Raw genomic sequence first — 12,384 nt, forward strand, 5'->3', positions numbered from 1 at the left:
TTACTAACAACTATTTCTCCTTCTTTATTAGAGCATATCATCATGGATAGGTTCAGGGACCACACCTAATTTTGCCTACTTCCCCCTCCCACTATGTGACAGAGGCAGGTGTCTGTCCTCTCAGGTAAACCAAATGGGAAATATGACAAGATGAATGAGTTCTACTCTGTTGTAAGGCTAATGAACATAATCTTGCATGTCTGAAGGTATAAATCTCCTACCTCTACTTTTAACTTCTTGATCTGTGAGGGAAGGTCTTCCTAAGTTTCTTTCTCTGCCCCTTAAGTGACTGTGGGCTCCTGCTTCTTTTGTCTGATCATTTCCTAGCCACCACCTCTTCCCTTCTTTCCCCAAGTTCATGAATAAATCAGGATAAATCAAGATGCCTACAAATAAGCCTTGTTTTTGCAGAATCTCTGCTCTGGGGTTTTGTTTCAATGGTGGATGTTGGAAGGAGGTAAGAAGTATGAATGAAATATGGAGTTTGCTGACTGGCTATGCATGAGATGAATTTTAAACAAGAATGAGTATATTTATTGGCCAAGCCTTATCCCCATAAAGTTAACTGACAAAGTCATTTAATTCAATATTGCAATTTGCATAATATGCTTAGTCACTCTCAAGACCAGGTTTTGTATATATTATGAACAGGGCCAGTGGGATCAGGCCAAAACATTAAGCATTATTTTTGGAAGTCATTTGAAATTGGGGACAAGAAGGGCATCCAGCTATTAAAATACTCTCCTAACTCCATTCAATTGCCCAGACTTCACCCCATAAGGGATTATGGGGACACTAAAAGAGGAGGAGGAGGATTTGAAGTCATTTGAAATGCAAACTGATGTGTTTTATTTTCAGCTAAGAATCTGGGATCAGTGTTAGCTTCTGTTCCATATAGAGTCGTAATATAAAAGCCTGCTGGGGAAAAAGTCATTTTACAGAACAGTACTTCAAAAAGATCTTTAACGCTCAGAATATTCCTATATAGGGTGTATCGGGTTTACTAAAAATATACAGATGTCAAAAAAGGTGATTCAATTATTGAGCTTGAAAACAATTTAAATAACTATAACCACTATATTAAAAAAATATAACTTTTCAATTTTGCATTTAAGAAGAAATGTCAGCTTCAAATTAAATGTAATGAAATGCATGCAATAAAACTGACCAATAGGGTTTTTCTCCTTTGTATATCATGCATTTATATTGAGCTAATACTGGGAGATGATTGTGGGTATCATCAGCAGTAGCATTTCTATGGGAAAATATGCCTCTAATGTACCAAAGAGAAAGATCCCATTCCCATAAGCTAAAGTGAGGAGTTTGTCGCCCTCCAGATTTTTCGTAATTTAAGATTCCAGGCAATATGACCAAAGATGCTAGGGTTTGGAATTCGGCAAAATGAAAGGTAGGAGGGACTAGTTTAAATTATTTAATTTATAGATTGCCTTCCAAGTGATTCTGGGAGGCTTCCAACTCTGCCTCTTTGCTATAAAGACTTGGAAACACGACATGAATGCTGTAGAACCAATACAAATTGGTGAATTGTTACTGTGGTTTGCAGGCATATCTGAAGGAACTTTTAAGAAAGTCACTGCTTCCTTTCTGTCTTTTCCCACAGTAAAAAAGGGATGTAAACCAGAAGACTGAAGTTATATAGGAGGAATTTGGAGTGCTGAAGTGATGACCAAAAAAGGCTGGATTTAGTTTCTTATAGCAGCCTCATGCTACAAGGAACATATATCATGCCATGTTATCACAGACAAATCAAACCAAAATAAATTAGTATTACAACAAATGAGCAGTTCATGTGTAGGATTCATGCGGTTCCTATTTTAAAAGAATGGGAGAAGCACATAACAGCAAAATAAAACTTCAAATAAAGCAGAAATACAATATTTCTAACATCCAGATGGCCCCAATGGAGACTCTCTTCAGTCTGCTCTCATATAAAAAGACTGGCACTTATTTCAGAATAGGAACTTATCATCAAAACCACAGGGAACTGATTAAGCATGCAGACTTTTGGCTTTAACAATATGGCAAGGCTGTGGCCCATAGGAATGGTACTGTAAACCTTTCCGTTGCATTACTCATAACCACTCAGGAATGCAAAGAAGCAGAAGTAGGGTAACTTTTAGCTTATCTTGTCTCTGGGAGCAACAATGGCTGTCTCTGCTTTGGGTGAGGCACATAGCCCTTATACAATGCAGTTACATCAATGGCTATTCACTTCCAGGCATTGCCAGCTGCTGCTGCCCAAAGATGCCTGCTGTCATGTGAGCAACAGGCCTGAGCTTTTATTTTTTTATTTCTATTTTTTCTGCTATGAGCAAGAGAACATTCTTGAATAACACAGAAACACAGGTCATTTGACACCAACACTGAAAGGAACACAAGAGCTGACATGGCCCAGCTATATATATATAGGATACCTCAGGAATAATAATTGTTTTAAGATGAGGGGTCCTTGGTGCTATCTGAACTTGTTTGTTTTCTTGCAGATGTTTCATCGCCCTAACTAGGTAGCATCCTCAGCACTGATGATGTTACCTACTTAAGATAATTTCAACCCTGAGCTACAAATATTCTCCCGTAATTCTTTAAGATATCTTTAAAACAAGCCCGTGCCTTTTGAGAGAACCTGAAAATGACATTTATTTAAATGGTTTATCCTCTATCCTTCCTAGCAATGCAAACTGTTTCAATTTTAATGTCTTTCTTCCCCAATTTCTAAGCAAACTCCTATGGTTCAATTCCCCCTCCCCATGTCCAATTACAAGAGTCTTGGAGCCATCTAGATCTTCTTTGCCGTGAACTGTCATCCGGCAGCCCCAAACACAATGGAAAGCATGTTAGAAGGTTAATGCCTTTGTACCTGCTTTAAAGCTCAGTTCATCAGCCTCTTGTCCTGCGTAATCATACAGTGCTCGCACTCGCACACCTGGTACCTTTATATCTTCCTCATGCCCATTGACTTCCAGGCACTTCTTGGGAGTGTCCTCATCTGACCACTCTGAGATTTCTTCTTTCCCTCCACTGTGCAAAGAAAGGGAGAGAAGGTACAATGAGTAAGGCAACAATAAGGCAATTTAAAATTCACTTTTTAAAAGTACCTCTCCCCAGATCATGCAGTGTTGTAGAATGAGAATAAAGAGGCAGATATCAAAAGATGAAAAGGCAGAGTTAACCGTGGAAGTTACTAAAGTAGAGAAGAGAACAGCAGATCATCAGCAACAGCTCCTTTCAACTAACCATGACCAATTTGGAAAAGAAAGCTGCCTATGCATCTGACTTTAACTGGAGGGCAATCATCCTCATTTGCAAGAAAGGAGAATGTGCATCGTGCTCAACTTCTTAACTACAAAGCTACAGCAGAAAAAAAGAGTGAGACAGGGATCCTCAAATGTCTTAGTTTCATACTAACTTCATACAGGCTGAAGCTCTCAGGTTGTCATAGAAGTGGCTGTTTTGTTCCTCTCGATGTGAAAACCTGTGGATTTGCAAACAAGCCCTTTAAACTGGAAAAGAGATAAGACCATGCCATAATCCTCTTCTTCCAGGAATATGCAATTAAGAAAGCAAACTTTTGTGCAGGAGTACCAGACAGAAGTACCTTTTCTAAGGACTTCTCCAGTATGTAAAATTGTACCAACACTCAGTTTTGTACATATGTACCAGTAGCATGCTTGGTGTATTCTCTGATCAGATTTTGGATCTACAGAACCCAACTGTGAATCCTACAACCTCTGTCACCTATCAACTTCAATGTAGGTCTAACAGGTTTTGTTTGGTTATCTTCTCTATATAAAATGAACTATTCCAAGAAAAGAACAATCTAAGGAATCCAGGACTACTGATGTTCAGTTGGAGATTTTTTTCCCCTAGATCCAGCAATAGGTGGAATAAAAATTCTGCTAGAATCTTCCTTCACAGAAATCAGAGATTTTCATTCTTTTAACTCATCGAGCAAGACAAAGGCATTCCATGCAAATTCACCCTTCTGTCTATTAGTTCAACCGTTGCTTTACAGTCTTGCTGAACTAAAACCTACTATTTTTCATTGCTGGTAATTCTTAAGAGCAACAGGTTCCATATTACTATGCTGGCCTAAGAATTTACTGCAACATTGGGGAGGAAGTGACCTTGGAAAATATCGATTTGATTAAGAGGGATTTAAAATATATACACTGTTAAAAACTGCTGGATGCATTTTCATGCATCTCTGCTCCTGAGAAATAAATGATACTGAGTTCCCAGCTCAAGAGCTGGATGCAACAGCTGCAATTGTTACCTCTGTTTGGTTGAGGGAGGGGTCACTTTCACACCATCTCCTGAAGGCACAATGCTGGTCAGAGTGACATCTTCACCACTTTTGCCACTTTTTTCTTTCTTGACGATTGCTCGCTGGGATTCCATAGACCATTCCTGGCAGCGGGGAAGAGTAGTCTCTGAATGCTTTTTGAATATTGAACATTATTTGACTACAGTACTATCCCAATTCATAGCTTCTCGGCCCTCTTTCATTCCCCAAAAGAGAGACATGTCACGGGAGGCATGGCATGCTGACTTTTTCCTCCCTTTGAATAAACTTAGACTCCAGTAATCCACAGCATTCTGTGGGGAGAAGGAACCTCAAATTACGTGCTATGTTTTATGGGGATGGGGAGGGATTTCTGCTTATTCAGAAGCATCTGCCTTGAATGAAAATGTCTCACATTCAATCCCTGGCATTTCTAGATGACAAGACTAGGACCTGTCTGCTTCTACTGCTATAAACATTTTATTCTTTAAAATGTTTTTCACAGCATTACTGGACCTCAATTTCAGTAGAATGATAAAAGTGGGACTGAAATTAATCAAGGACAAGCTTTGTGATAACATCCTCTTAGACCATGACAGTTCTACCTCAAACTGAGGCCAGTGCATAGCCATGCCTGGTCCATGGGTACTGCGCCACCACTTCAGATCCTCTTGGTCATCTGCTGCCATTATTCCCTGATGCAAATCTCGATAAAGTGCATGGAACCTGCAATTAGAAGATACGGACCTCAATCACACAACTTCTTTTTTTATAGAAGAAGTCTGGCGTGAAGGAAAAAAGGTTACCAAAAAATTGGAATAATGGTTGCCAGTGTAAAGACAAATGGCCTTTTTAAGAATGATCTTCCTCCACAATCTTTCTTACTCGACAGAGTGATATTAAGGGCATAGAAGGACTCACTGCTTTCAATTTCTCACCTGTCATTGACAGACAAGTTCAGATGGTTGTGCATATCCAAGAACATTTCTTTGAAAAAACATAGGCGTTTGCGCTCTGCTTCCTGGCAGCCCTCAAAGACCTGCTCCATGTCCTCCATGTAGCGAGGATTGTAGCGGTTCAGCTCCTCCAGCATCTTCTCATAATGATCTTTGCTCTAGAGGAAACCCAACAAAATAGCAAGAGCAAGAGTGCTTATTTACTGCCCATAGTGCTTTACAGCACTCTCTATGAGATTTTCAAAGTCAGCACATTGCTCCCAATCATCTGGGTCCTCATTTTTACCAACCTCAAAAGGATGGAAGGGTGAATTAACCTTAAGCCCCATTAGGATCGAACTCCAGGCTTTGGGTAGAGTTTGCCTGCAAATACTGCATTTTAACCACTGTGCCACTAGGGCTTATTATAATTTGCTTACAAAATATAAGCAAAAGAACTGGGAAGTTTCCTACTGTAATAAAAATTTAGGAATCTAACTAAACTAAATCAGAACTGATCATTCTTTTGTGTTCTACAAAGAAATATCAAAGACTCAGACTGAACCATTTAGCATCTTAACTTTTGCTCACAGGTTGCTCTGGCAGTTTTATAATTTGAAGAAGATAGTGTTTTGCTTTTCTGCCTTTGCTTTATACAAAAGAGCAATCCTAATCTTCCGCTTACTTGAGGGGCTAATTTAGATGCTCTTCACAACTGAACCTTCAAACATTTCTCTTTAGAGATTTTCACCTGGCCAACCATAGAACCCCCCCACCCCCGCAAGAATCAAAAACTTGAAGATCATAGGGGTGGGCTACTCTCTCTCTCTCTGAACATGGAATTCCATCAGCTATGCAGAATCCATACTCCCAATTTTGGGTCAAAGACTTTCTCAACTAAGCGCAACCTTACCTTCTCTACTTCTTGTGAACATTTCTCCACTCGTTCTTGCAGTTTGCGCAGCTGCTCTTGGGATGTGGAAGTATCTGCTTTGGCATGATTATCTCGGGTCTGCGCAGTTTTCTCCTCTTTTCGAGCAGCATGATAATTCTTTTTTGAAGATTCCACCTTCCCACAGAATATGACATTGAACATTTCAGCAGACTTGCTTTCAGGATACAGTGACAAATAGCATTACTCAACAAGTGGCAGAAAACATTAACTGCCATTTATATATATTTTTTTCTTTTTCCACAGGGCCAAAAACAGACATATACATTTGGCCAATCTCAAAAAGATTACATTTTAGCAATGCCCCAGTAGGAATGTACACAGGTCTGTATCAAGCATCTATCCTATCAACTTTATGCAGAATTTCATTCTTTTTAAAAGGACAAGGGACTTTGCACTATTTTTCATGGAGCACTTTCCCCTAATCTGTGCATTTTATATGCTGTTTTCCACCAAATATTGCATTGGCTTCTGCTACTCCTTCACTGAATTAGATCCAGCAACATGTGGCCAAACATTTACAGAGGACTAAATCAACAACTTATATTTTTCAGGATTTTAAGGATGGTAAATCTCCTGATTTTCTCTCCACCCGTCTTCAGGCTGCACATCCAACTCACCTCTTTCAACTTTTTCACCCAGGGCTTCTGGGCCTTGCGAAATCCATCCTCAAATTCCTTGGTCTCTCTAAAGCCACCCATCAACTGCTTATGATAGACTTCCTTCTGCCAAGCTTTAATCTTCTCTGAGTCTTCACCAGATAGACGATTCCGTACTTCTAGATGGATCTCGCTAAGTTTGTCTGCAGCAGTCAGAAATGCATGCCAGGCTTTTTCCAAAGTGCCATATTGAGGTCCTAGGAATCAAGAAAGTCAGTATAAGAGTATAAGGATACCAAATATAAAGGAACTAGGTTCTGAACCCAAACTTCATTTGTCATCAAAATATCTAACCTGCCAATGTTTAAAGGAAATTATTGTACGAAAGCTGCATGGATGTGCATGGATGTATATGTACAATAAACCAGCAGGCTCAAGTGTCCATGAGTCTGTGGATTTATATAATGGAGTTAAAATTGCACGAAAGGATACAATTTGCACCATTTTAAGCTGCTAGAGGAAATGGATGTAGATCTAAAAATACACAGATAGAGTATGTTACCAAACTCTTGTTTATTTTCTGTTCCATAAAGATTTAATTCCTATAAACAGCGATATCTATAAATATCAACCTGCACCAAGTCACTTTATTGCCGGTGTGCAGTTATCACTCACAGATTTCCCAGCACATAATGCAAGATTGCCTTTTATCTCTTCTCCAAAGACAGATGTTATGGGCTCGTGGCTTCTTCCTGTTTAAATCAAACTTTAGATGCACATTCAAAAGCCAGTGGCAAAAAGCCATTGGTCGTTTTCGTAGAAGCAGCAGTATTCGCCCCTCCAGATTCATCCTGCAGACTTTGTGAGATGTTTACCCTAAAACCAAAATGCTTCATAGCTTTTCTGGATTTAACAAAATTACTTCTTGGAGGACAATTAGAAAGATTTCTCCATGAAAGATCAGTTCTTTCTAGAAAAGCAGGAAGAAAATGCTGCATGTCCCACCTGCGAGGGAGTTTCACCTGATAGGACCTAGGAGGCGAGCCTTTTCTGCTGTGGTACCCCCCACTCTCCCATTGGAACATCATCCCTCTTGAGAAGGGCCCAAACCCTCTGACCTGTTAGAACAGGGGTCCCCAAACTTGGCAACTTTAAGACTTGTGGACTTCAACTCCCAGAATTCTCCAGCCAGCTATGGATCTTGGGCCCAAAGCCAGCTATGCTGGCTGGAGAATCCTGGGAGTTGAAGTCCACAAGTCTTAAAGTTGCCAAGTTTGGGGACCCCTGTTTTAGAGAACTCTTTAAACCTGTTTTTTCCAATAAGCCTGGAGATCCTCTGGTGAAAAGAAGCCTGCACACTGGCTATGTTATATATAGCAGTGGTCACCAACCAGTGGGATGGGGACCACTGGTGATCCGCAAGAAAATGTTGGTGGTCCACAGAGAAATGTCCCCACCAAAGCAATTAATCCAGGCTGCAGAGGAACACAAGGCTGCGCCACCCACATGGCCCACCCATCCATTAGCCCCCACCCTTCGGCCTAGTGCAAACCTTACCTTGAGTAGAGTCATGCAAGCTGGAACTGGAAGGTAAGACCAATAGCAGGGGAGGGAAATCCACCCTGGGTTGGCTTGCTGACATTGACGGAAAAGTCAGTTCCATATTCCAGAGCTGCAGTAGTCACAGGACTGGTCCTTTGGTCATCCCGGAGCAGCTCCTCCAGTCCATGGCAAGCCGGTGCACCCGGGTGGAAGAGCAGCTGCTCTGGGATGACCAAAGGGCCAGTCCTGTGACTACTGCAGTTCTGGAATATGGGACCGACTTTCCCACCAACGTCAGCAAGCCACCGTCAGTCAAAATTCATATTAGTGGTCCGTGGGATTTAAAATTATGTTTGGTGGTCCCTGAGATCCAAAAGGTTGGCGACCCCTGATATATAGTATCTCCCCTGTTGTGATCTTTATTTAGTTCTTACGTTTATTGTTTAACCGATTTATTGAATGTTTTAATTTTGGTTTCATTATTGGGTCACATACTCCTTCTAGAATACCTTTTTCTACAGACGTCCTCCATTTGCGGGACCAATCTGTTAGCTGTTGAGCGTAGCTCTTCTCAATTTTGGCTCTCTCTTGGAAGCAAGAGACAAGGTCATTGCACAACCGGTTTCCATCATCCACTCTCTTCACTGTCCTCTTGTAATTGCCAGGCTGAAATTAGACCACAGCATCAGTTTTGCTTGCCCTCTTCTGGGATTTATCTTAAGAGTCAGAAGAATGCATCAGACTTGCCCACACAACGTGCAATGCTGGTGAGCTGTAGAATTATTTCCATGTCTTGTAAGCAGAGATAGACAGCTTGTATCACGGTCACAAATGTCAAACTATTATTATTAAGCACTAAAAATGGCACAACCATAAAATGGCACCATTAAAAATGGCATCTGCACCACCTGCTCTAGGCCTGCTGTTGCTGCCTTCAATTTCATGAGACCTTAGTCTACACTACTATTACTATTAGTAGTTATTACTATTAACCTTCTCATCACTCCTTATTACCCATCCCCCCACTTGTGACTATGACTGTAACTTTGTCGCTTGTATCCTTACAATTTATACTGACTGTTTCCTAGTATGACCTGATTGCTTATTGTACCCTATGACTATCGTTAAGTGTTGTACCTTATGATTCTTGACTCTTGACGAATGTATCTTTTCTTGTATGTATACTGAGAGCATTTGCACCAAGACAAATTCCTTGTGTGTCCAATCACACTTGGCCAATAAAAGAATTCTAATTCTATTCTATATTCTATTCTACCTTCATTCTTCTACCAGGATTCTCCCTCAAGTCTTGTGGAAGCAGCACCCTATCTCTCATTTACTCTGCTCTTACCTCCCAGAAACTGCCACTGGGAGCTTCTCCACCGGTATCATCCTCCGCTGACATCACTCTAGTTTCCTTGCAGCACAAAATGTTTGCAATGTTTGGTGCTCCTAAAAAAAGAAACAAAAAAAGAAATGTATACAAACTATAACATGGCAATTCAGCAAAAGGTTGAAAGAACGAAGTCCTTCATGGTTCCCTAAATAGACTAGCCCTAATTTTAACAATATAGACCAACTGCCCAAGGAACACAAATGTGACAGCTTCATGCTTTTTCTAGAGAAGCTTCATTTATAAGTATTAACAACACCATCTGCCTGAGAAGAAGACATCTAGTCAATGCCAAAAAGGTATTAATTTCCTACAGACCAGTGTTCCCCACGGTGAAAAGTTCTCAAATAATGCAGAATCAGCTTGAGACTCTTTTAAAATGTGGGGACAGGGTGTGTGAGTGTGCATTTACACATATACTGTAGGAAGGGGGCAAATGATATTTTTGCACAGGAGGAATACATTGATGTTTACATAGAATATATTGAACTCCAACAAATAACAGCAATCATTTTAAAACTAAATGTGATATTAATTCTCCCTCACTGTTCCATCACACTCATGTTTCCATGTATCCACACAGGAATCCAGAGCTGTGCCATTCAGCTACTTAAATGTAACAGTGCCTTGGGGCTTTGGCATCACATAAAGGCCACTTCTGCTAGGACAACAACTCTAAATAGCAGAGAAGTCTGGGAGTCATAATATATAACAGGGGTCTTCAAACTTGGCAAGTTTAAGACTTGTGGACATCAACTCCCAGAATTCCTCCTCCGTCATGTTAGCTCAGGAATTCTGGGGGTTGAAGTTCACAAGTCTTAAACTTGACAAGTTTAAAGACCCTTGATATATAAGGACAACATATTTCAGAAGACTAATTTAAAAGCAAATGAAGATTTGTACTGAACTCCACCATCTCTTTGACAATTCCACTACCACCTAACATGCCACAGCTCATTAAAAGACTGGCACACATGTTCAAATGCAACTCACTTCCCCCTGTACATTCCAGTCTATAAAAAGTTCCCACACACCCTTGAAAAATATCCACTTGGCCTCAGGCAAGGCAGGATTCTCACAGAGACAGGACCAAGAGTTGCATTCTTCCTTCCACCCTCTGTAGCTATGTCTTCCATAACATGAAGTCTTCCTTGAGAAAAAGACTGCTAAACATAAGAAAGTTAAAGCCAATGCAAGCTGCCCTATCAAACTTATCCTGTTGCATCAGCTTTAACAAACTTTTAGCAGATACTATCATTCACCTTGCCAGGTGACTAAGGAAGTTAAATTCATTTGCTGAGCGAGGCAGAAGACTCAGATGCACCAAGTAGCCTAAATGTTTGGTCAAGAGCTTCACAACTCAGAAAGCAATATTCCCAATGTTCACTACCAGCTACATACCAAATGCAGGACCAATGCCAGGATGAGCAGGGAAGCCTTGGGGCTCTTCTTGATCAATGTGCTGGGAAAGAACAGAATGATCATGACTTTACAGCCAATTCAAGTTGGTCTGACTCAAATACATCCTTCTGACTGTATTGGTCAGGCAGCTAAAACAACCCTGAGACCAGAAGGAGCCAAGATAAACTTGGCTTGTCAGTCAACCAGGACTGGGATTGTGCCAGGTTCTTGCACCTGCCACAATTTAATCCTCCTTACTTCCTCCTCTGGCACTTTTTGAAGCCAGGATCCAAGTATTATTATTTTACTTTATATATGTATAATAATAGTATATGAGTGAAGCAGCACAGCCACATGGATCTCTTACCACCTGTCCAGTTTCAGAACCCAGGGGTAAATGAAATAGGCCTCCAACCATACATTTCAGGCATGGGAAGGCTTGTGTGGAAGACAGACATAGTACCTAAGAAATCAGGGCTTTTTAAAAGGCAAGTGGGCACAGAAACTGACCAGCAGTGATTAAAACTGTTTCCAAACTGTTGCTTAGAAACAGTGCAGCTGCAATTGCAAGCATTTTTTCCCATCACTAATAAACTGAAGTCTGAAGTCCAACCTGAGAAATAGTTCTCTAACTTAATGATGCCTGTAGAATCAGAAACCTATAAAGAGAGCCACAAGTGAAGAGAAGAATGCCAAAAGAGTGGACTGTATTGTCCCCAATCAAACAACTTCACTGTATGTTTCTTGGTAACCTAAGGCAAAAGTGTATTTAAAAAGTGAAAATGTCTGTAATGGATCATGTAGATCTGATCATATTGGGGGGCAGAGAACTGTAGCCCTTTTATGACTTGTGGACTTCAACTCCCAGAATTCCTGAGCCAGCATTTTCAACTAGCCCCCTGATATTTTTAGCATTGTTGAAAGAGTAAAGAGTAAAGTTTTTGGTTCAACCTTGCATTCTTTTTGCAAAGTGAAAGAAAGAGAAGTACTGTATAGAGATAATGAATGTTTAAAGGTAAGCTTTAGAAAGAGAAAACAGTCATTTATTTAGGATTTGACCAAGTAAACAGCTATTTATGAGGTTGATTAAGATGCCTCTCTACAGTTCTGTTAGTTCATATGCAGGAGATATTCCTTTCCCAATACAATCAGGAATCCTTCTGATTTCTTTCACTCTTTAAAGAATTAAATTCAAAACAGTCAAACAAACTCAACAAATACCATGTGAACCTAAAAAATGAAAAAAGTTCCTTGTTTGG

At 40.3% G+C, this 12,384-nt stretch overlaps 1 protein-coding gene across 27 annotated transcripts in view; it reads right to left on the minus strand.

Moving 5' to 3' along the window:
- PACSIN3 (protein kinase C and casein kinase substrate in neurons 3) overlaps window positions 1-12,384 on the minus strand; it is a 32,871-nt gene that overhangs the window by 926 nt on the left and 19,561 nt on the right. For 7 of the 27 annotated variants that reach the window (XM_026707914.2, XM_087921506.1, XM_087921511.1 and 4 more), the window contains exons 2-9: window positions 9,683-9,783; window positions 8,841-8,997; window positions 6,811-7,046; window positions 6,152-6,307; window positions 5,242-5,417; window positions 4,909-5,029; window positions 4,295-4,428; window positions 2,879-3,039 (exon numbers count right to left, since the gene is read on the minus strand). In XM_026707914.2, the coding sequence (XP_026563699.1) occupies window positions 2,879-3,039; window positions 4,295-4,428; window positions 4,909-5,029; window positions 5,242-5,417; window positions 6,152-6,307; window positions 6,811-7,046; window positions 8,841-8,997; window positions 9,683-9,736 (1,195 nt within the window). In that variant the 5' untranslated portion in view covers window positions 9,737-9,783. Of the gene's footprint in view, window positions 1-2,878; window positions 3,040-3,427; window positions 3,494-4,294; window positions 4,429-4,908; window positions 5,030-5,241; window positions 5,418-6,151; window positions 6,308-6,810; window positions 7,047-8,840; window positions 8,998-9,682; window positions 9,784-11,125; window positions 11,187-12,384 lie in introns of all 27 variants that reach the window. The other 20 variants (XM_026707897.2, XM_087921505.1, XM_087921508.1 and 17 more) reach the window with 7 other exon arrangements.

This window comes from Pseudonaja textilis, chromosome 1 (assembly GCF_049901715.1).
Source record: "Pseudonaja textilis isolate UNSWEBS1 chromosome 1, rPseTex1.2, whole genome shotgun sequence".
NCBI classification, from domain to species: Eukaryota; Metazoa; Chordata; class Lepidosauria; order Squamata; family Elapidae; genus Pseudonaja; species Pseudonaja textilis.